The sequence below is a fragment of the Callithrix jacchus genome, chromosome 11, assembly GCF_049354715.1.
Source record: "Callithrix jacchus isolate 240 chromosome 11, calJac240_pri, whole genome shotgun sequence".
In the NCBI taxonomy this organism is placed as follows: domain Eukaryota; kingdom Metazoa; phylum Chordata; class Mammalia; order Primates; family Cebidae; genus Callithrix; species Callithrix jacchus.
The window spans coordinates 81,374,563-81,395,540 of record NC_133512.1 but is presented as its reverse complement, the minus strand read 5'-3'; the positions used below and the strand labels follow the sequence as shown (position 1 = coordinate 81,395,540).

The following is a 20,978-nucleotide window of genomic DNA, read 5'->3' as shown; positions in this document are numbered from 1 at the left end:
CCTTTTGAGCCAGTCTGGAGTCCAGGGAGATAAGGGAACTTCAGGGAACGACTTCATCATGCTTTATTTAGGAGAGGCAATGAATGAGAAACAAAGTGGAAGGAGGTCAGAGAGACCTTGAGGCTTCATCAGTTTAGCACATCAAAGTGCCATATTTTGGGATATCAGTTTCTAAGGCCCAGCATATTCATTCATTCATCAACTCTGGAAAATCCTCTACCACTGTCTCTTCAAATATTATCTCTTCCTTGTTTCTTTTTATTCTCTTTCTTTGGAACTTTGATTATACTGATGTTACATTTTCTTGTAATGTTTCCTGTATCTTTCTAACATCTCTGATATTTTCCATTTCTTTAGCGCTCTGTGTTGAATTCTTCTACAGTTCATTACTTCTTTCTTTAATTTAGTAATTTGCTTTTTAACCCATTTATTTAGTTATATGTTTTAATTTTTAGAATTTTTATTTGGTTCTTTTTCAAGTGTCTATCTTTAAAATATTATATTGTTCTTTACTCATGTTTTTAATTTCCATTGTACTTTAAAAATGTTTAAATATAGCATGTATATCCATTAATCCAGTATTTGAAGTTTAGGGGAGTCTAATTTTGCTATTCATTGTTTGTACTGACTCACTAAGGTGGCTATTTCCAAATGAGATTTGTAATTTTCAATTGTGGGTTCCTATTGGCTGGGATTTATCTGTAGAAAACCTGAAACCATATTTGAAAGATTATTCTTTGCCAGATGCCTGGGGCCAATTAAAGCTGATTCTTACTTTGTCAGACCACTCGAGTAGTGTGAATTTGAACCTTGGTCTCACTTGAGAGCAGAAGGTAAATTCTCAAGAGGGAGTTTTTTCTCTTGCAGAGGCCAACACTAGATAGGCAAGTGTTCTTTTTATTTTCCTTTTCTGATGGATTTTTTTTCTGGTTCTATCTGTTAACAATGATAAGGAGACCTACTTCTAACTGCTGATCTTTCTGGGTCCAGAGCCGTTGACTTGTGGTTCCTCAAGGCAATGAAAACCACAGATCTAGTATCCAGGGAGCAGTAACCATCTTGAGAGCAGCCACCACTTTGGACAATGAGAAAAACTAATAGAATAATTTGAAAAACAAAGAAATAAGAATACCTTAAATCAATCATGAATTATTAACATAAATGACCTACTTAAGAATGTGTGTGTGGAGTGTGTGTGTGTCTGTGTGTGTGTGTGTGTGTGTGTGTGTGCATTTGGGAAATACCTTTAATAAGAAATTCTTCCTTTCTTGTGGTGACAAGAATTACCTACACAATACTTTTGTATTCAACTGATGACATTCAAAGATTCAGAGACTTAAAAACATTGGTTTCAAGGTCAAGTCAAATTGGAGGCAATGATTCTTTATTCCATTTATAAGACCTAGGTAACTTGTCTTGGTAAAGGTACTACTAAAAATGCCTTTTCTTAGACAGGTAGTTAGAATCCCATACAGAGCTCACTTTTGACTGTCAAAACCAAAATTATTTGCAAGCCATAGATACATACAACCTTGTAGGCTGACACCTCACTTAACTGTTAAATCACCTAAAAGATTATCTTGTCTTTCTTTTATGTGAATTCAGGAGCACAAAGCTATTTAAAATTCTTTCTCTAGAGAAATTCTATTAGGAGTATTATATTTCTTTGGCAGTCCTAAAAGGAACTAGCCCAATATTTTAACATCATATTTTTAAAGCCACTTTGGATTATTCTTTAAAAAGTTAGATTGAAACCCAAGAAACAGAATATGCACTAGGATATAGCATGATTTTACCAGGGTTCTTCTATAGCCCAAAGTGTTCTTTCAAATCTGTCTGGTATCTAGGAAACCACATTGTATTAGCATAGTAATATTCAAATATGCAAGAGACTGGTAGGTAAAAACACAAATAGATTGTACTTCACCTACTACTACTCTGCATATTTGAATATGCAGAACACAAATAAATAGTGTTGTATAAGTTTTGAGTGCCTCAGAAAGACATAAGAGCACGAGAAAAAAAGATTGATTGTACCATTAAAAATAGTCTATAATCACAGTATAACTGTGGGGGAAGGAAATTACTGAAGCGCAGTTCAGGTAATTTTGAAAAACTGATGCTAATAGATAGCAGAAGCTGAACATATTCTGACTTAGGAAATGAAAGAAAATAATGGACAAAGGAAGACAATAGCAATAATATCTACCACTTATTGGGTTCTGACTCTACATCGAAACTATGTTCGGTGCATCTCAACTACAGGAGAATCCACTTATCAGGTGTTTAATATATGCCACTTTATCCATAGGATAACTTTTTGAGGTATTGTTATTTGCCCAGTTGTGTAACTCAGAAAACTGACACAGAGTTTCATCAACTTGCACAGATCATGTAAGCTTGAAATATTAAATAATATACAAAAGCAAAGATAGGCTGGCTCCAGAGACTGTGCTGTGTAACAGTCTTTCTTTCCATTCTATTTTCATCTAACTAGTAACCTTCGTTTCAGCCCAGTTGAGGCAGGAGTCCCTAACCCCCGGGGCCAGGGACTGGTACTGGTCTGTGGCCTGTTAAGAACTGGGCTGCACAGCAGGAGGTGAGCAGCAAGGGAAGCTTCATCCCTGTTAATAGCCACTCCCCATTGCTCTCATTACTGCCTAAGTTCCACCTCCTGCCAAATCAGGGACATCATTAAATTCTCACAGGAGCATGAACCCTATTGTGAACTGTGTATGTGAGGGATCTGGGTTGCATGCTCCTTATGAGACTTCCTTTTTTTTTGAGAGTCTTGTTCTGTCACCGAGGCTGGAGTGCAGTGGTGTGATCTCGGCTCACTACAACCTCTGCCTCCTGCATTCAAGCGGTTCTCCTGATTCAGCCTTCTAAGTAGCTGGGATTACAGGCGCCCCCACTGCACCTGGCTAATTTTTGTATTTTAGTGGATACGGGGTTTAACTATATAGGTCAAGCTGGCTTATGAGACTCATACCTGATGATCTGTCATTGTCTCTCATCACCCCAGATGGGACCATCTAGTTGCAGGAAAACAAACTTGGGTCTCTCACTGATTCTACATTATAGTGATTTGCATAATTAACTCATTATATATTACAATGCAATAATAATAGAAACAAAGTGCACAATAAATGTAATGTGCTTGAATCATGCCCAAACCATCCCCCACCCAACCTGATCCATGAAAATATTGTCTTCCATGAAATCAGTCCCTGGTGCAAAAAAGGTTGGGGACTGCTGAGTTAGGGTATGTCTTATCCCATTTTAAAGATGGGCAAATGGAGGTAGAAACTCTAAGTAAATTGCAAAAGATGACTTGTGAGCATCAAGATTAAAACTGGTTTAGTCAGTTTCCAGAAGCTATGTACTTTCCACTCTATTATTCTGCTTTTGTGGCAATGCTTTTTATTCTTCAGTTATTCATTCATTTGGTCATTTGTTTAACAAATGTTTATTGAGCCCTCTGTGCAGTCTATTCTGGCTCTGGGGATACTCTTATGAACAAAAAAGGCAAAGTTCCAAAGATTACATTCTAGTGGAGGGACATAAAAAATAAACAAATAAACTCATAAATGTATGTCAAGTGTTAGTAGGCTCAAAAAAGAAAAAACACTGAAGGAGCTAGAAAGCCATAGTATAAAGGCATATTTAAGTTTTTCAGATAAGATGGTCAATGCAAGGAATCACGTAACTGTCGCTGGTCTTTTTTGAAGCTGTTGCTTTCTATCGCGAGTATCTTGATTGCTTACTTGTATAACATTAAAACTCAGTCTTGGTTTCATATGACTCTTCTGGTTACTGGAAGAATATGCTTGATTTAAAACCCACTGTGTCATTGCAGAAATGGTTTTATACTGGTTTTACTTTGTAATTCTTGAATGCTTATTTGAAGAGACAAAATTGGTACCTGTTTTTTTTCTGAGCGTTTTATCCAAAATACCCAGCTTAATAAGGTGAACAAACGTTTGGACTGATTTGGAGAGTATGCCTTGCCAACAGTTAAGTAAAAGGATATTCTCTTTGTCATTAACATTTCCTGTTGAATATTAGTTCTTAGAGGCAATCTAATAATAAAAGCGGTAGTGATGTCAGGAACTAATTGACTTATTTTAATTGAAGAACACATATTACAGAGTATATAATGGTAAGATGTGTTTTTCACTTTTGTTTTTCACTTTTCTTTAGAAAGCTGATAACTTTCTTCCCAATAGTAATTAAAAATAAACAGCAGTCGTTAACTTACTGTGGGCTTCTAATAGCCACAATTTGGCTTCCTTGCATGAATGATTTACTGATATAAAGTAAAGTAATTCAGCGCTGAAATTATCGTGAAAATTAAAAACCACCCTAGATAATGAATAGTTTCAGTTTCTGTAGCACCAATTTATGTTTAGTTTTTCTTTTCCGTGTATTCTTCTGCACATATACAACTTGCTAACTAACAAAAATAGTCTCATAGGGACACCAGCTCAAAAAACCGTATGCCAAGCTCAGTTTCTGAACTCTACAGCCTTGGAGGTGACATTTATTCATCATTCAGCCAACACTTACTGAGAAGGTTCTTTAGGCCAGGCATTTTCCTGAACTTTTTAGGGGATAAAAGAAAAATAAAAAAACAAAAAAAGTCTCTGCCCTCAGAAGAACTTCTTATTATGGAGTTAGGATTATATTTTATCGTAAGCCCATCTTTTATTTAATTGGTTGCATCATAATTTATTGAACCAATTCTGTGTTGTTGAATATTTAGATAAATTAATTTTTTTTTTGCTATAAAAAGCCTTGTTTGAACACCCCTGGTAGTGAATAAATTTGTCTGTATTTCTGATTTTATTTTTTGAATGGATTTCTAAAAGTAGAATACCTAAGTCGAAAGGCACACACATTTTGGTACCTTAAAAATGTACCAAAAATTGTCCTAAAATGGAAATATAGACAAAAACATTATACCTTTCTACATTGCTACCAAAACTGTGTGAGGTAGCCTTTTCTTAGTGCATTTCCTTGCCAGCATTAAGAATATAGAATATTTTGCTACATGTGTACCACTGATCTTTAGTCTTCACAGTTGATAAAAGTTTTTCATTTTTAGGACTAATTTAGTTCTGGGCAAATATTTTCAAATGATACTGATATTTTTTCTCTAACAAGAAGTTATTTGGGTTATTTTATTTCATTTCTTTCTTACATTGAAATTTAGAGTTTTAAGTGTTTATGAAAAGTGTTGCTCACTGGTTTGAGAAGTTCAGTACAAAAAAATGAATATTGTAGTTGTGCATGAATCAGTTGGAAGAGTTGAATATTGACTTAAGAGCAAATGTTAAAACACAAATAGATCTGTATTTTGTTAGGGCTTATTGAATTTCATAAATACATATTTAGAATATTGTGAGTTATATTAAATAACAACATATTATATTTGGTGCCAATATATTTTATCTAAGCACAAAATTCTTACCTATAGAAATATAAAAAGACAAAAAATACTGTGGATCAATTCAAAGGGCTCTAACCACATCTTCCTTAAAAATGAAATTATGCAGAAGCTTCACGGTTAACCTGTCTGTAACATCTGTATAACGTTTTTGCTCTTCCTGAGTTTGTATGCTCAGCTGTTTGGTCTCTTTTCTACTCACATCTCAGTGGTTACCCTGTTTATTTCTAGAACTATAGGACACAAAAACCGGTATGTGAAAGTCCCCCGTGGTCACATCTGGGTTGAAGGTGATCATCATGGACACAGTTTTGACAGTAATTCTTTTGGGCCGGTAAGTCATCTTTTATGTTCTTGTTGATACAATTGGATTTCAAAGGTGGGAACAAAAGTATGTCAGGTTTTGAGTTTTTTTGATCTTGCTCCTCTAGCTCTTTCAATTTTGATGGTAGGGTGTCAATTTTGGATCTCTCCTTGCTTCTCATGTGGGCACTTATTGCTATATATTTTCCTCTAGAGACTGCTTTAAATGTGTCCCAGAGATTCTGGTATGTTGTGTCTTCGTTCTCATTGGTTTCAAAGAACTTCTTTATTTCTGCCTTCATTTCATTGTTTATCCAGTCAACATTCAAGAGCCAGTTGTTTTTCATGAAGCTGTGCGGTTCTGAGTTAGTTTCTGAATTCTGAGTTCTAACATAATTGCACTGTGGTCTGAGAGACTGTTTATTATGATTTCCATTCTTTTGCATTTTCTGAGGAGTGATTTACTTCCAATTATGTGGTCAATTTTAGAGTAGGTGTGATGTGGTGCTGAGAAGAATGTATATTCTTTGGATTTGTGATGGAGAGTTCTGTAAATGTCTATTAGGTTTCCTTGATCCAGGTCTGAGTTCAAGTCTTAGATGTCCTTGTTAATTTTCTGTCTGGTTGATCTGTCTAATATAGACAATGGGGTGTTAAAGTCTCCCACTATTATTGTGTGGGAGTCTAAGTCTCTTTGTAGGTCATTAAGAACTTGCCTTATGTAGCTAGGTGCTCCTGCACTGGGTCCATATATATTTTGGATCGTTAGCTCTTCTTGTTGCATCAATCCTTTTCCCATTATGTAATGTCCTTCTTTGTCTTTGTCTTTTTCTCTTTTGATCTTTGTTGCCTTAAAGTCTATTTTATCAGAGATGAGAATTGCAACTCCTGCTTTTTTTTTTTTTTTTTGCTCTCCATTTGCTTGGTAAATCTCCCTCCATCCCTTTATTTTGAGCCTTCGTGTATCCTTGCATGTAAGATGGGTTTCCTGGATACATCACACTGATGGGTTTTAGCTTTTTATCCAATTTGCCAGTCTGTGTCTTTTGATTGATGCATTTAGTCCATTTATATTTAGGATTAATATTGTTATGAGTGAATTTGATACTGCCATTTTGATGCTAGCTGGCTGTTTTGCCCGTTAGCAGAAGACAAGAAATAACTAAGATCAGAACAGAACTGAGGGAGATAGAGACACAAAAAACCCTTCAAAAAATCAATAAATCCAGGAGCTGGTTTTTCAAAAAGATCAACAAAATAGACAGACTACTAGCCAGATTAATATAAAAGAAAAGAGAGAATAACTAAATAGATGCAATAAAAAACGATAGACAGGATATCACCACAGATTCCACAGCAATTCAAACCATCAACAGAGATTATTACAAACAACTCTATGCACATAAACTAGTAAACTTGGAAGAAATGGATAAATTCCTGGACACTTGCCTCCTCGCAAGCCTAAACCAGGAAGAAGTCGAAAACCTGAATAGACCAATAACAAGATCTGAAGTTGAGGCAGCAATTAAGAGCCTATCACACAAAAAAAGCCCAGGTCCAGATGGTTTCACAGCCGAATTCTATCAGACACACAAAGAGGAGCTGGTACCATTCCTTCTGAAACTATTCCAAATAATCCAAAAAGAGGGAATCTTTCCCAAATCATTTCATGAGACCAAAATCATCCTGATATCAAAACCTAGCAGAGACTCAACAAGAAAAGAAAACTTCAGGCCAATATCCGTGATGAATATAGACGCAAAAATCTTCAATAAAATACTTGCAAGCCGATTGCAACAGCACATCTAAAAGCTTATCCACCATGATCAAGTAGGATTCATCCCAGGGATGCAAGTCTGGTTCAACATACACAAGACTATAAATGTAATTCACCACATAAACAGAACCAAAGACAAAAATCACATGATTATCTCGATAGATGCAGAGAAGGCCTTTGACAAAATTCAACAGCCTTTTATGCTAAAAACTCTCAATAATCTAGGTATTGTTGGAACATATCTCAAAATAATAAAAGCTATTTATGACAGACCAACAGCCAATATGGTACTGAATGAGCAAAAACTGGAAGCATTCCCTTTGAAATCTGGCACTAGACAAGGATGCCCTTTCTCATCACTCCTATTCAATATAGTACTGGAAGTTCTAATCATAGCAATCAGGCAAGAAAAAGAAATAAAGGGTATTCAAATAGGAAAGGAGGAAGCCAAATTTTCTCTATTTCCAGACGACATGATTGTATATCTAGAAGATCCCATCATCGCAGCCCAAAATCTCCTGATACTGTTAAGCAACTTCAACAGTCTCAGGATACAAAATTAATGAGCAAAAATCACAAGCATTTCTATACACCAATAACAGACTTAAAGAGAGCCAAGTCAAGAACGAACTGCCATTCACAATTGCTACAAAGAGAATAAAATACCTAGGAATACAACTCACAAGGAATGTTAAGGACCTCTTCAAGGAGAACTACAAACCACTGCTCAATGAAATAAGAGAGGACACAAACAGATGGCGAAACATTCCATGTTCATGGTTAGGAAGAATCAATATCGTAAAAATGGCCATACTGCCCAAAGTAATTTAATGATTCAACGCTATCCCCATCAAGCTACCAATGACCTTCTTCACAGAACTGGAAAAAACCGCGTTAAACTTCATATGGAACCAAAAGAGAGCCCACATAGCCAAGTCAATTCTAAGCAAAAAGAACACAGCAGGAGGCATCACACTACTGGACTTCAAACTATACTACAAGACTACAGTAATCAAAACAGCATGGTACTGGTACCAAAACAGAGATATAGACCAATGGAACAGAACAGAGGCCTCGGAGGCAACACAACGTATCTACAACCATCCGATCTTTGAAAAACCTGACAGAAACAAACAATGGGGAAAGGATTTCCTGTTTAATAAATGGTGTTGGGAAAACTGGCCAGCTATGTGCAGAAAGCAGAAACTGGACCCCTTCCTGACACCTTACACTAAAATTAACTCCAGATGGATTAAACACTTAAACATAAGACCTGGCACCATAAAAACCCTAGAAGAAAATCTAGGCAAAACCATTCAGGACATAGGCGAAGGCAAGGACTTCATGACCAAAACACCAAAAGCATTGGCAACAAAAGCCAAAATAGACAAATGGGACCTAATCAAACTCCACAGCTTCTGCACAGCAAAAGAAACAGTCACTAGAGTCAATCGGTAACCAACAGAATGGGAAAAAATTTTTGCAGTTTACCCACCTGACAAAGGGCTGATATCCAGAATTTACAAAGAACTCAAACAGATTTACAAGAACAAAACAATGAAGCCTATTCAAAAGTGGGCTAAGGATATGAACAGACACTTTACAAAAGAAGACATACATGAGGCCAAGAAACATATGAAAAATTGCTCATAATCACTGGTCATTAGAGAAATGCAAATCAAAACTACATTGAGATACCATCTCATGCCAGTTAGAATGGCGATCATTAAAAAATCTGGAGACAACAGATGCTGGAGAGGATGTAGAGAAATAGGAACACTTTTACACTGCTGGTGGGAGTGTAAATTAGTTCAAACATTGTGGAAGACAGTGTGGCAATTCCTCAAGGACCTAGAAATAGAAATTCCATTTGACCCAGCAATCCTATTACTGGGTATATATCCAAAGGATTATAAATCGTTCTACTATAAGGACATATGTACATGAATGTTCATTGCAGCACTGTTTACAATAGCAAAGACCTGGAACCAACCCAAATGTTCATCGATGATAGACTGGACAGGGAAAATGTGGCACATATTCACCATGGAATATTATGCAGCCATAAAAAAGGATGAATTCGTGTCCTTTGTGGGGACATGGGTGAACCTGGAAACCATCATTCTCAGCAAAGTAACACAAGAACAGAAAATGAAATACCACATGCTCTCACTCATAGGTTGGTGTTGATCAATGAGAACACATGGACACAGGGAGTGGAGCACTACACACTGGGGTCTGTTTGGATCCAAATTTTGGGATTAGGGTTGCTCATCCAGTAAGTATAATGCAAATATTGCAAAATAAAAAAAACAAAAATTTGAAGTACTTCTGGTTTCAAGCATTTTGGATAAGGGATATTCAACTTGTGTAAGTCAATGTTGAATACCTTTAAATATGTTTGCGGAAAACATTTTATCCATATAGTTTCTTTTCTAAGATTTAATGGTGGTGGTATCTAATAAACCAATTTATTTCACGTAGTATGAGGGGACACTCCCACAGTCACTAATGGAGCCGCCACTTTGACTCATCTTTGGCTGACAGTGCAATAATAGAGCTAGGGTTGGATAAGCATGTATGGCTGTGCAGAAGAAAATTTTAGGAAATGACTCCTGCTTCTTTTTTTCTAGTTGCAATATTGATAATCAATACTACTAAGGCCTTCTCTTGCCTTTGAATAGTAATTATTACAAAACTATAATCTAATTTTTGTAAGGTATACTAAAGGTCAAAGAAACAGATTGGAAATGTTTTAGGTCACTTACAGTGTAGAAGTGACTCTTGTGACAAAATTTTGTAGCAACTCGAAAGTGAAAAAGATTACCTCTAAAAGCCATTTTCTGTCTCTCTCATCACAGATGTGATTGGGTGTGAAATGTTTCCATTATGGATGATAGATATCTCTATGAAATATCTTTCTGCTAACCCTCTTGAGTATATGATTATTGCACAATGATAGAAAATGTTTTATCTTCTCATGATATGGATTTTCGAATTTATTACTTTAGTTTGCATTTCTAGTAGGATAAATATCTTTCCTAATTTTCTTTTAAAATTGTAGTAATTGGAAATTAAATCAAATTGCTACTTGATTTTACTGGATTATATAATAAGGACGTGGTGATTCTGATGTGTTGCTTTATAAATGCTTAGAAAGCATTTCTCTCAGTAATTTCTTTCTCTGTGAAAGAAATTAGTGTCTTTTCCTTTGTAACACCTAGTTCTATGTAGATGAATATATATTCTGTTGTAGCCATGATGTTCTTCACCAGCGCACAGAAATAACTGATTATCGTAGATATTGACAAATTTTCTGCTTGCTTTAAAATGGAAACACATAGAAACTAAATTTTGTATTTGTATTTGTATGTATGTATAGCTGTGACATATCAAATAGGGATTTTTAACTACTTCACATTGGCAGACTCTTCAATTAAAAATGCATGCAACAATTCTTTTTTCATTTATTATAAATATTAATTGTAGTATTTATGTTTGAACTGTTCTCCTAGGTAATGTGTTCCATTTACTGCAAATACAAATGTAATCTTTCCTTGGCCTCCAGTTAGCTTCTCCATTTTCCATCTTTGAAGTTTTTCCATCATTTGTATCTAGCTTTAAATTGAGAGTAACTGAGATACTTGCACTGTTTCCTGCATAGTGATTTCTGAAATTCTAGTATCTAAAAAGAATCTAAAGTAAATTATTTATTTATTTAGCACCAGATATAAATAATTTATTTTAGCTATATTGACCAAAGGACATTAGAAGAAAAACTTTTGACTTATACATTTCAAGGCAAACATAACCTTTCTAAGATATATAAATGTATTTTGATTTTTAGGTTGTGATCATAGTGTGACCTTGTGAACAATTTGTGTGCAGGGACTATGAAGCAGAACTGAATAATTCAGATGCAGAAACTCTTTATGATAGACTGCCTCTTTCTGAGTATGGAAACTTTGAGTTATACTAAATATGAGTTCTTTTTAATTCCAAGTCATTTGGAAAAGAGCTAATTCATTCACTGATTTCATTGATACCTTATTAAATAAAATATGAGCTCCCTAGAGTGTTTTGTGAAGGAAATGTGCCTAATAGGAGATGATAGTTTTACCAATAAATGAGCATTATGACTGTTATTTATTAATGAAATGAACTGATGGTCTGAAAGTGATGATATATAAGTAAGTATGGAAAATGAAGGTTAAAGTTCCATAGAATTCCTTTTGAAGTTTATGAAGTATAAAAAATTTTTCACGGCCGGGCGCGGTGGCTCAAGCCTGTAATCCCAGCACTTTGGAAGGCCGAGGCGGGTGGATTACGAGGTCAAGAGATCGAGACCATCCTGGTCAACATGGTGAAACCCCGTTTCTACTAAAAATACAAAAAATTAGCTGGGTATGGTGGCTCGTGCCCGTAATCCCAGCTACTCAGGATGCTGAGGCAGGAGAATTGCCTGAACCCAGGAGGCGGAGGGTGCAGTGAGCCAAGATCGCGCCATTGCACTCCAGCCTGGGTAACAAGAGCGAAACTCCGTCTCAAAAAAAAAAAAAAAATCACTTTTTAAAAACCAGCGGAAAGGAGAAAAAGTAAGGTTTCTGTTTTTATATCATGCAGAGCTTTTCCTTTATGCCTTCAAGACACATTTTTAAGCATCTATGATTTGTCCATCTTGATTTTGGTTTGTGTATTCTGATGGGTGGGCTGGTCAAGAGAAATAAGAGTTATATTTAACCAGGCAGAGATTACCAGATTTGGTAACACATGTGGGAAATGGACATTTTAAGCAGTGTAATGTCTAGTCATACCTGTTTTCATTTTTTTCCCCTATATAATGCTTCTTTGGTAAAAAACAAAACAATAGATTCTGGAGTTGTAGGAAGGGTGAAAGAATTAGACTTTTTCTTTTAAGAGCATTTGACAAAGAGAGGAATTGGGATTGAGTTTTGGGAAATGCTTAAAATAGTTAGAGATTATAAGGGCAGAGATTCAGGTCGTAGATAATAGGGAGTGCACTGAACCTATGAGCCTTCTGAAGTTTTTTTACCACTATCACTAAGCATTAAAACATGGCCTGATGCCCAGAAGAAGCAGGTAAGAGGGTCAATAGATACAATCATCCCTAAGGCATAATCCTTACTCTCAAGGAAGAAGACAATTGGGCCTTCACAACGCAGTGTGGCAAATACTCTAGGTGGAGGTAGGACAGAGCCTCTTAGAGAAGTAGAGTATTTGTGTGTTAAAACCCTTGAAATCTCCCAGGAGGATTTGGTAGAACAGTGTTCTAAAATCAGTGGAAGTAACTATTTGGTAAAATCTTGCATTACATAAAGCACTCTAGATGCTGTATGTTTTGTGAATGAAGTGATTTATGCCTGAAGTAGTTAATGGGTTTCAGCTGCATTGAAAGTATTCTGCTTATACAATGCAGAATAATCTTGTGATACATGAGAATGAATTTTCATTGCATTTATTTATTGTTGAATTGTAGCATTTTCCTTGTGTAACTTCTCTAGAACAGCTAGAATAGCATTTATTTAAAATCAGCTATTTCAAATAAAAAGAGAAGGTCATTAGACAGTGTTGACAGGATCCAGATGAAGTATTCTCTTCACATTTTCTTTGAAAAAATGGTGCTTAGACTTTAATTGGTTATGTTTTCTTGTCATCTTATAGTGTATGCTTGTTCATTAGACAATTTTGATAGGAACTAAAATAACCTATATCTTATAGGAAAATACTTGTACCAATAGTTATATAGTCTTTGTTAATAAGTCTTAAAGCCTTACATGTGGTTTTTTGTCAAATGTTCCTCATGGTTCCCATAAACAGAACTGGAACCTGGCAACCTCTCATGTTTTACCTAGATACAATTCTCATTTGACTGGTATAGACAAAGGCATATATTTCAAAAAAGATCAACACCACTTAAAGAAGATACCAGTGTAATAAATATATTTGTATGACCAAAGGTAGCTAAGTCTCAGAAGAGAGCCCATCCTCAGAAGCTGTGTTCAAAACCAAGAAACGTCCATGCAGTAAAATGAAACAAAAAGTCCCTCAGGATTGACTTCACCATTTGTTGGATTTATTGCTGTAATTAGGACATCAAAAAATATATAATTTTAAGAGAAAATCTTGGAAGCATAATAAGTGGTGAGGTAAATAATGTCACCCCTCTCCGCAAGAGAAGAGGCTTCCATTTCTACCGTATCAAATTTTGTCCTCTGTCTTAATTATTCTGCTAGAGTAGAAATAATTTTCCACATGATTTCATTTTTAGATAGAAAAATGTCAGCATAATTGTCATTAGACTTCATTGCTATGGCAGATACTATTCTTTTGGGCTGTTTAGTTAGAAAATTAAACATGTTCATTTTATTAGAAATATATGTTTACTGATAATAGGTCAGGAGCCAAGATTTAGTGAAACACATGCAGGGGTTATTAATTTAGCAATTTTATTGGCCCTCAGAATTTTTCAAAAATGGGATTGAAGCCTTTATTTAACTTGCAAGATATAATTGGTGCTTACATAACTGGGTATACACAGAAAAATAAAATAGAAAATATGAGATACCCATAAAACAGGAAAAGTCTTCAATTGAACACATTGTGATTCAATGTTTAAGATTAAATTGCCTCATTTACATTGTTATATACATATAAAATATTTGGTGGGTAATTATTTGCTTTCCACTTTTATTCTAAATAACAGCATACTATGTAAATAACTTTGTAAACACTAAACTATGTAAATAACTTTCTTTCGACTGAGCTGGGAGACAGTTTTTTGCGGAAATTTTAAATTTTCCTACAACTTGTTGGGTAATGTTTAAAAAGACTTTGCTCTGTGTCAGTATCTTATTGGTTGTATTACTCAAATGCCTTGCAAGACAGTTTGATTTTGAGTGACTTGGGTGACAGTGGAGCCATAAATGTACCCTGTAGTGAATCATGGTAACTACATTTTTAGACATTATTCATAGTAAGACCCATGTGAGTTTTTGGTACATTAAGAGTTGCCTAACTTGGTGAATTAAGCAAGTGAAAATGCAGTTATTTTACTATAGTCATCAGAATCAGAGCCATAATGTATATTCTATTGGTAGGTCATCACAGGCCCCATGACTTTTGCATTAAATAGAAGTAATTTCCATAATATGACTCCCAAATAATTCTGCTCCAACTGATATTTCTGTCATTAAGGATTTTTCTGAAAGGAATTCTGATCATATTATTTTGCTTCCTAACAACAATATTATCAACCTACAGTACTTATGATATTCAATAAAGAAACAAGGCAAGAAAGCCCACTCTTACCACTTATATTTGACATTATACTAAAAGTCATTACCCGTAGAAGAAAGAAATAAAAGATGTAGGGATGGGAAATGAAGAGTTCAAACTGTTATTTTTCCTAAGTATGCTATCGTCTCCTTAGAAAATTCAAGAGGAATCTGCAGAACTATTAAGACAATTATGCAAGCTTAGTAGTATAATAGCTAATATATACATGATGAAACATGACTGGATATCAAGAAATAGAAAACATACTTTTAAAGAATTTGCCATTTAAAATAGCAGTAAAAAATTCAGGATTGGTTACCTCTGGAATGGATGGGAATGAATGTTACTGGGGAGGCGTGTACAAGGACACCAACTTACACTATTTATATCTTAAGCAGAGTGGAGAGCATGCAGATGTTCATTATATTATGCTTTATACCTTTTAAGTCTTAAGTATGAAAGAAAGTTTCCTTTTTTTTTTTTTTTGAGACGGAGTCTCGCTCTTTCATTCAGGCTGGAGTACAGTGGCGCAATCTCAGCTCACTGCAACCTCCGCCTCCTAGGTTCAAGCAGTTCTCCTGCCTCAGTCTCCCAAGCAGCTGGGATTGCAGGCGCACACCACCACACCAGGCTAATTTTTGCATTTTTAGTAGAGATGGAGTTTCGCCATGTTGGCCAGGCTGGTCTTGAACTCCTGGCCTCAATCCATCCACCTTGGACTTTCAAAGTTCTTGGATTATAAGCATGAGCCACCACACCCACTATAATAGAATATTTCTAATAACTGCATAAGTTAAAATTTTAAAAGTTCACATCAGTGACTCCACATTACTTATAAATATGAGATTGTTCCCTAATACATGTGGGGCCTATGGCATGGAGGTCTACATACTACATGTCTAAATAGTTAACATTTAGCTATAAATTAAATTAGCAAACTGTTAAATGAAATATTTTACTTTTCCTAACTTGATAAATATACCTCCATATGGCTAAAACCAGCAAACATAGATGACTGAATTTAATTATTATTACATGTCGGAGTATTCTGTTAAAAGGTCTATGATGTTGTTTGGAAGAGTAATAAAATTTAAACACACATAAGCCTTAAATTATATATATATTATAAAGGAAAATTCCAAGCTGTTATTTTTCAGTTTTTTAAGTGTATTTTAAATTCAAATGTTTAATTATATATTTTTTTCTGGCCTCCATTTCAGCAAAATCACTATGTTGTTACAATCAAGGTTTTCACATGATTGTATTCTATTGATGACAATTATATAAAGGATTAAAAGAATATTTAATTATATTTAGTATAGATAATTTAAATATATGTTAATGGAAATATAGATAAAAATAAATGTAAAAAATTTAAAAGTAAACTTTTTCACGTCTTTCCAGAAGAATTTTGTAAAATGTCAAAATGTATCTTTTAAAACAAAAAGCCAGTATATAAATAACTACTAATTGACATAAAATTACATCAAAATTATTTAAATAGAACTGAGTTTTTAAGTTTTTAAAGAATTAGTTACATCTTATTACATATTTTTATGAAAGGAAATCTACTTACAGGTTTGAGGGTTCAATTTCCACATGGTTGTCAATGCAAAGGGTATCATGCTCCTTGCTTGTCGTACCCTCAACTACATACATACAAATTAAAGAGCAATATGAATTGTTTAGTAGTCACAAAATATTTCCTTTGTTGCCATGAACAACTGTGGTGAATACTGTGTTTTCCTGAGTACCTCTAGAATTCTAGAATCGCAAGTTGAAACATGAAGAGCAGAAAGAACAGAGCACTCAGTGCTACTGGCAAATGATACTGAGTATACAAGAATGTGTGGATTCCACGCCGAAAAGGCTTGTCACATCATTTAATTTTCTTCTTCTCTTAGCTAAGTGCTTAGATGGCTGAAATCCTGCCTGTGATCAACTGGTGAAGTTTCATGGGATTTGGAGTCAGTCCGTCTTTCTTTTTTAGAACGTAAAAGGTATGGAAAACATGTGTCTGGGTCCTTAATAGTGTTCGTTTGTTATGAATAAATATTCAGTGAATAATCAGGGTTAGAATGTCACACTTTGATAGTGCTGAGTGCCATATCTTGAATGACATAGGGGCCCATGTGTTCTTCAATAAATTTAATTTTTTTAAAACTTGTGATGTGCAGGTTTTCCAAAAACACAGGCACCAAAAAAGCAATACCTCTTGTCCAGGCCTCAGGGCAGTCTGGCTCAAAGAGCTAGTATAAACTCATTCAAACCCTTTGATTCTGTCTCCCACCAAATTTTCCAGATCAATTTTTACCTGCTTATGCCTTGATCATTCTTAAATTTACCAATTAGTTTTGCATTTTTGTATCTAGACACGGGCTGCCATTTCCTCTCCCTTTCATTATCTTGTGCCTGCCCACCTGAATCTGGACAATGACTACTTCCAGACCTACTCTAACATGAAGTCTTACTTCTGACTAAGCTAGTTACTCCACACAGCATTTGCAGTATAATTGCACAGTTATTCTGTGTGTAAAGACTGTGAACTTTGCCAGGGCAGCTATGGGAGCTAACTCATCCTTGTATCCCTGTAGCCCAGAACTGGGAACAGAGTTTAACAGCTGTTTCATGACACAGTTAATGGCCAATTTCTGCACAGTAAAGGTTCATCTAGAACAGGGTTCAGTGAAATATGGCCCTTGAACCAAATCTGGCCCATTCCTATTTCTGTATAAAAGAAGTGATGTTGAAACACAGCCACACTCTGGCTTTCATATTGACTGGCTGCTTTCCCGCTATAACGGCTGAGTTCAGTACTTGCAACAGAGACTTATATCCCACATATCCTAAAATTTTTATAATCTGCTCTTTATAGAAAAAGCTTGCCAACCCCTGATCCTCGTGAATTAATAATAGATAACTTTAGAAAGACTGGTTAAGGAATAATTATGTTTTACCATTAATAGGAAAGTCAGAATTTTGAACATTATCAAGAATGGACTAAAAAGCCATTTACATTTTGGAACAAGAGAGTAGTAAGTTATGAGAGGTGTCCTGGAAAGACTGGTTAGGAAAATTGTGAATGAAAGATTAGATTGCAAATAGGATATAGGTAGAAACTGCAGTCATTTGATGTGACTGTTAGTTCAAATGGGAGATGATTAGGCATTAGGCCAAGGGGTTAGTAATAAAAATATGAAGTAGATTGACTTATAAGAGTCCTTAGGAACCAAGAATTGATTGATGTCTGTTAGATTCTGGTCCTTCATATTAACTCACCACATCTGTTAGAGAAATTCACCAGCTGGAATCCTAAACTAACTTCATTCTAATCTCTGATGGGTCAAACCTTAAAATTAAGCATAAGCAGCAGTCTTGGCTATGTGATGAGAGTTGTGCTGCCCGGTAAGGATTAGATGTGTGTCCCTGACCTTGGGAGTGGCAGTCAGGTCTTGTTCACAACCCCTTAAACTTATAGGCAAATATTATTCCATCCAAAATATCAAAGTTCTATTCTGTTACACTTAGCATCCATGTCAGCTCACCCCCCAACTCATTTCAGGCTTCATTACTCTTTTTGGTAAAGTTCTCGCACGTTTCAAAGGCATAGACAATTCCCAGAACGTAGAGGCTAAAAGAAGGAAACATAGCAGGATGAATATTTTGGTAAACCAGCTGAAAGAAAAGCATGTTTTAAAAATTTATTTTCCATTATTATTTAAAACACACACAAATATGTATTTTTTCAAAATTAAAATGTTTTCAGTACATCAATGCATTGTGGGAAGTTACAAACAATATTTTTTAATTAAAAAATGTTTTCATAAAGAAATGTATCAATTTTGCTGAAGAAATGATACAGAATGTTCACACCTCTTTCGAGTTACATTAATCTCCCCTTTAAATAAAGTTACTGTATTAAAACATGTATATTGGCATTGTGAACTGAAATTAGGATGTGATCCATGGAAAGAAAGAAAGGGGAAACGGTAAGCCTTCATCAAGTTGTGGAATACTGAACTTTTCTGATTACTAAGCCTGATTTTCATAAAGACAATAGTCGTTAACCAGAACCTACTTAGGCTAACAACTGCATTAGGCTGCAGTTTTGCTTAGATCTCCAGTGGTTTTATTTACAGTTGAAGAGCCTCCACCAAACCATTTTCAAAGCTGCTCAAATCTCCCTTGTGAAATGCAGCTGCCTGTTCCCCACTGAGGCTTTAAACTCCGTCTGCCTACTATTTATTGGGAAGCTGCAGGCAAATGAAACATTCGTCTCAAATTAGCCATGATTATATTTGGGTTGTTCATATAAATTAAGTTTCACTTCACAAAAACCTAATGAGATTATAAATTATGTCATTTCTACAAGTCACTATGGAATTATGTAGACACTAGTCAAGGAGAAATTCTAATCTTCACAAAATATTTGGTACGGAGTCTTTTAAAACAAACTGTATTGCATTCTTCTTCTGTCATTAAAAAAATAAAAACACAGACACAAACACAAAGCATAGTCTTTCAAACCAAGAAAACATATGTGCTAAATAGGGAATGATAATAACCACTAAATGAATGGATTCTTTAAATCTACTGGCATGGTTTCACTAGGCGATTGTTCTTAGATTTAGTGTGTTATCCTGCACTGATTGAAAAGTAATAGTACAAAAATGAGTCAGGCTGTTTTAAAGGTCATTCATCAAAGTGCATGGTACTTAAATAGCTTTTTTGCCCAGCTGGGCATTACTGGTTAAACCGTTACATTTTTTCAAGTAGTATTTGCGGCTAATTGAATGTTTGTCCCCTCCAAAATTCATGTTAAAATTCAATTGCTGTTTTAACAGTATTATCAGGTGGAATGTTTAAGAGGTGATTAGTCCATGAGGGTTCCACCCTCATGGCTGGGATTAATGCCTTCTAAAAGGGGGACTTCAGTCCCCTTTTTCCTCTTTGCCCTTCTGCCGCCTGCTATGTGTGGAAAAAGTATTCTTCCCCTCCAAAGGATGCAGTATTGAAGGTGTCATCTTGATATCAGAATCACCAAACCTGCTGGTTCCTGAACATTGGACTTCCCAGTCTCCAAAACTGTGAGTCAATACATTTTTTAAAATTATAAATTACTCAATCTGTGGCATTCTGTTATAGAAGCACAAGCAGACTGAGACAGTATTATACCATTGAGTCATAATAGTATATCGTATAAAGAACTTAAGTATATTTTAAAGAGTAAGTTCTCATTTTATTATAGTCACATAATATTTCCTTGTATTTTAATTTAAAAAAACCAACCACCTTCCCTTAAGTAGAAGTATATTTCTTTTAAGATGGAAGAACATTATTTAAACTACTGTTTTGTTGCAGGAAAATCTTCCTACAATTATACGTTGGGTATAATAATATTATATTAATGTGAAATTTTATTATATGCTTCTCCATCTTATTACCCCTAACTGTCTCACTGCTCAGTCTTTTGAAGTTTGCTATTCACAGTACCCTTTTTTTGTCACATCAAAGTAAATTTGGTATTTGATCATAAGAAGGATTATGACGAGGATGCCCCTTTATAGAAAGGATTTAAGTAGGATATGCCTGTGTACATAGAGACTACCCAAAATTGATATATCCCCATTCTATAGGCTAGGAAAACTGCTCTCTTAATAAAGCTATTTACAGAATTCTCTGTTTTTAATTCCTGAAAGTCTTCAAAATGCCTATGAGACTATTAGTATGATCCTTTGGCTAGTATATCTGCATTAACGTGCTTTTCTATTACTCCATTCTTGTTTAAAAGCAAGCCAGCCAAAAACATCACAAATCATGCAAAACAAAATCATTCCTAGATGCACAAAAAAATACCCTATATATTCTTTCCACTTGGTTGAAAGTAAACTAGGCTTAGAGTAAAATACATTGTCTTCAAAACTCATTATACATTCTGTGTTCTCAGCCCTGATTTTTTTTAACCCCCTAAGTAATATCCCCTTCTTAAGAGGGAAGATCTCTCCTGCTCTCAAAATTATTTTCTTCTTCTACTTTCCCCCAGGAAGAGAAGTAGAAGAAAGGAAGAAATCTAGTAACTTTCACAGAAAAAGAGAGACAGAAACATGAACATTGTCTCTTGCAAATACTGCTTTCTTTTAACTTTTTTTTTTT

The 20,978-nt window shown here is 35.0% G+C and overlaps 1 protein-coding gene across 18 annotated transcripts in view; it reads left to right on the top strand.

Moving 5' to 3' along the window:
* IMMP2L (inner mitochondrial membrane peptidase subunit 2) overlaps positions 1–20,978 on the top strand; it is a 935,160-nt gene that overhangs the window by 713,035 nt on the left and 201,147 nt on the right. For 6 of the 18 annotated variants that reach the window (XR_013524087.1, XM_002751760.7, XM_078343192.1 and 3 more), the window contains one exon: positions 5,681–5,783. The exons of 9 other annotated variants lie outside the window; for them this stretch is intronic. Coding sequence is in view for 6 of the 9 variants with exons in the window: in XM_002751760.7 (XP_002751806.1) it covers positions 5,681–5,783 (103 nt within the window). In the remaining 3 variants the exon portion in view is untranslated. Of the gene's footprint in view, positions 1–5,680; positions 5,784–16,729; position 20,978 lie in introns of those variants that run through there. 3 more of the 18 variants (XR_013524086.1, XR_013524085.1, XM_078343197.1) reach the window with 3 other exon arrangements.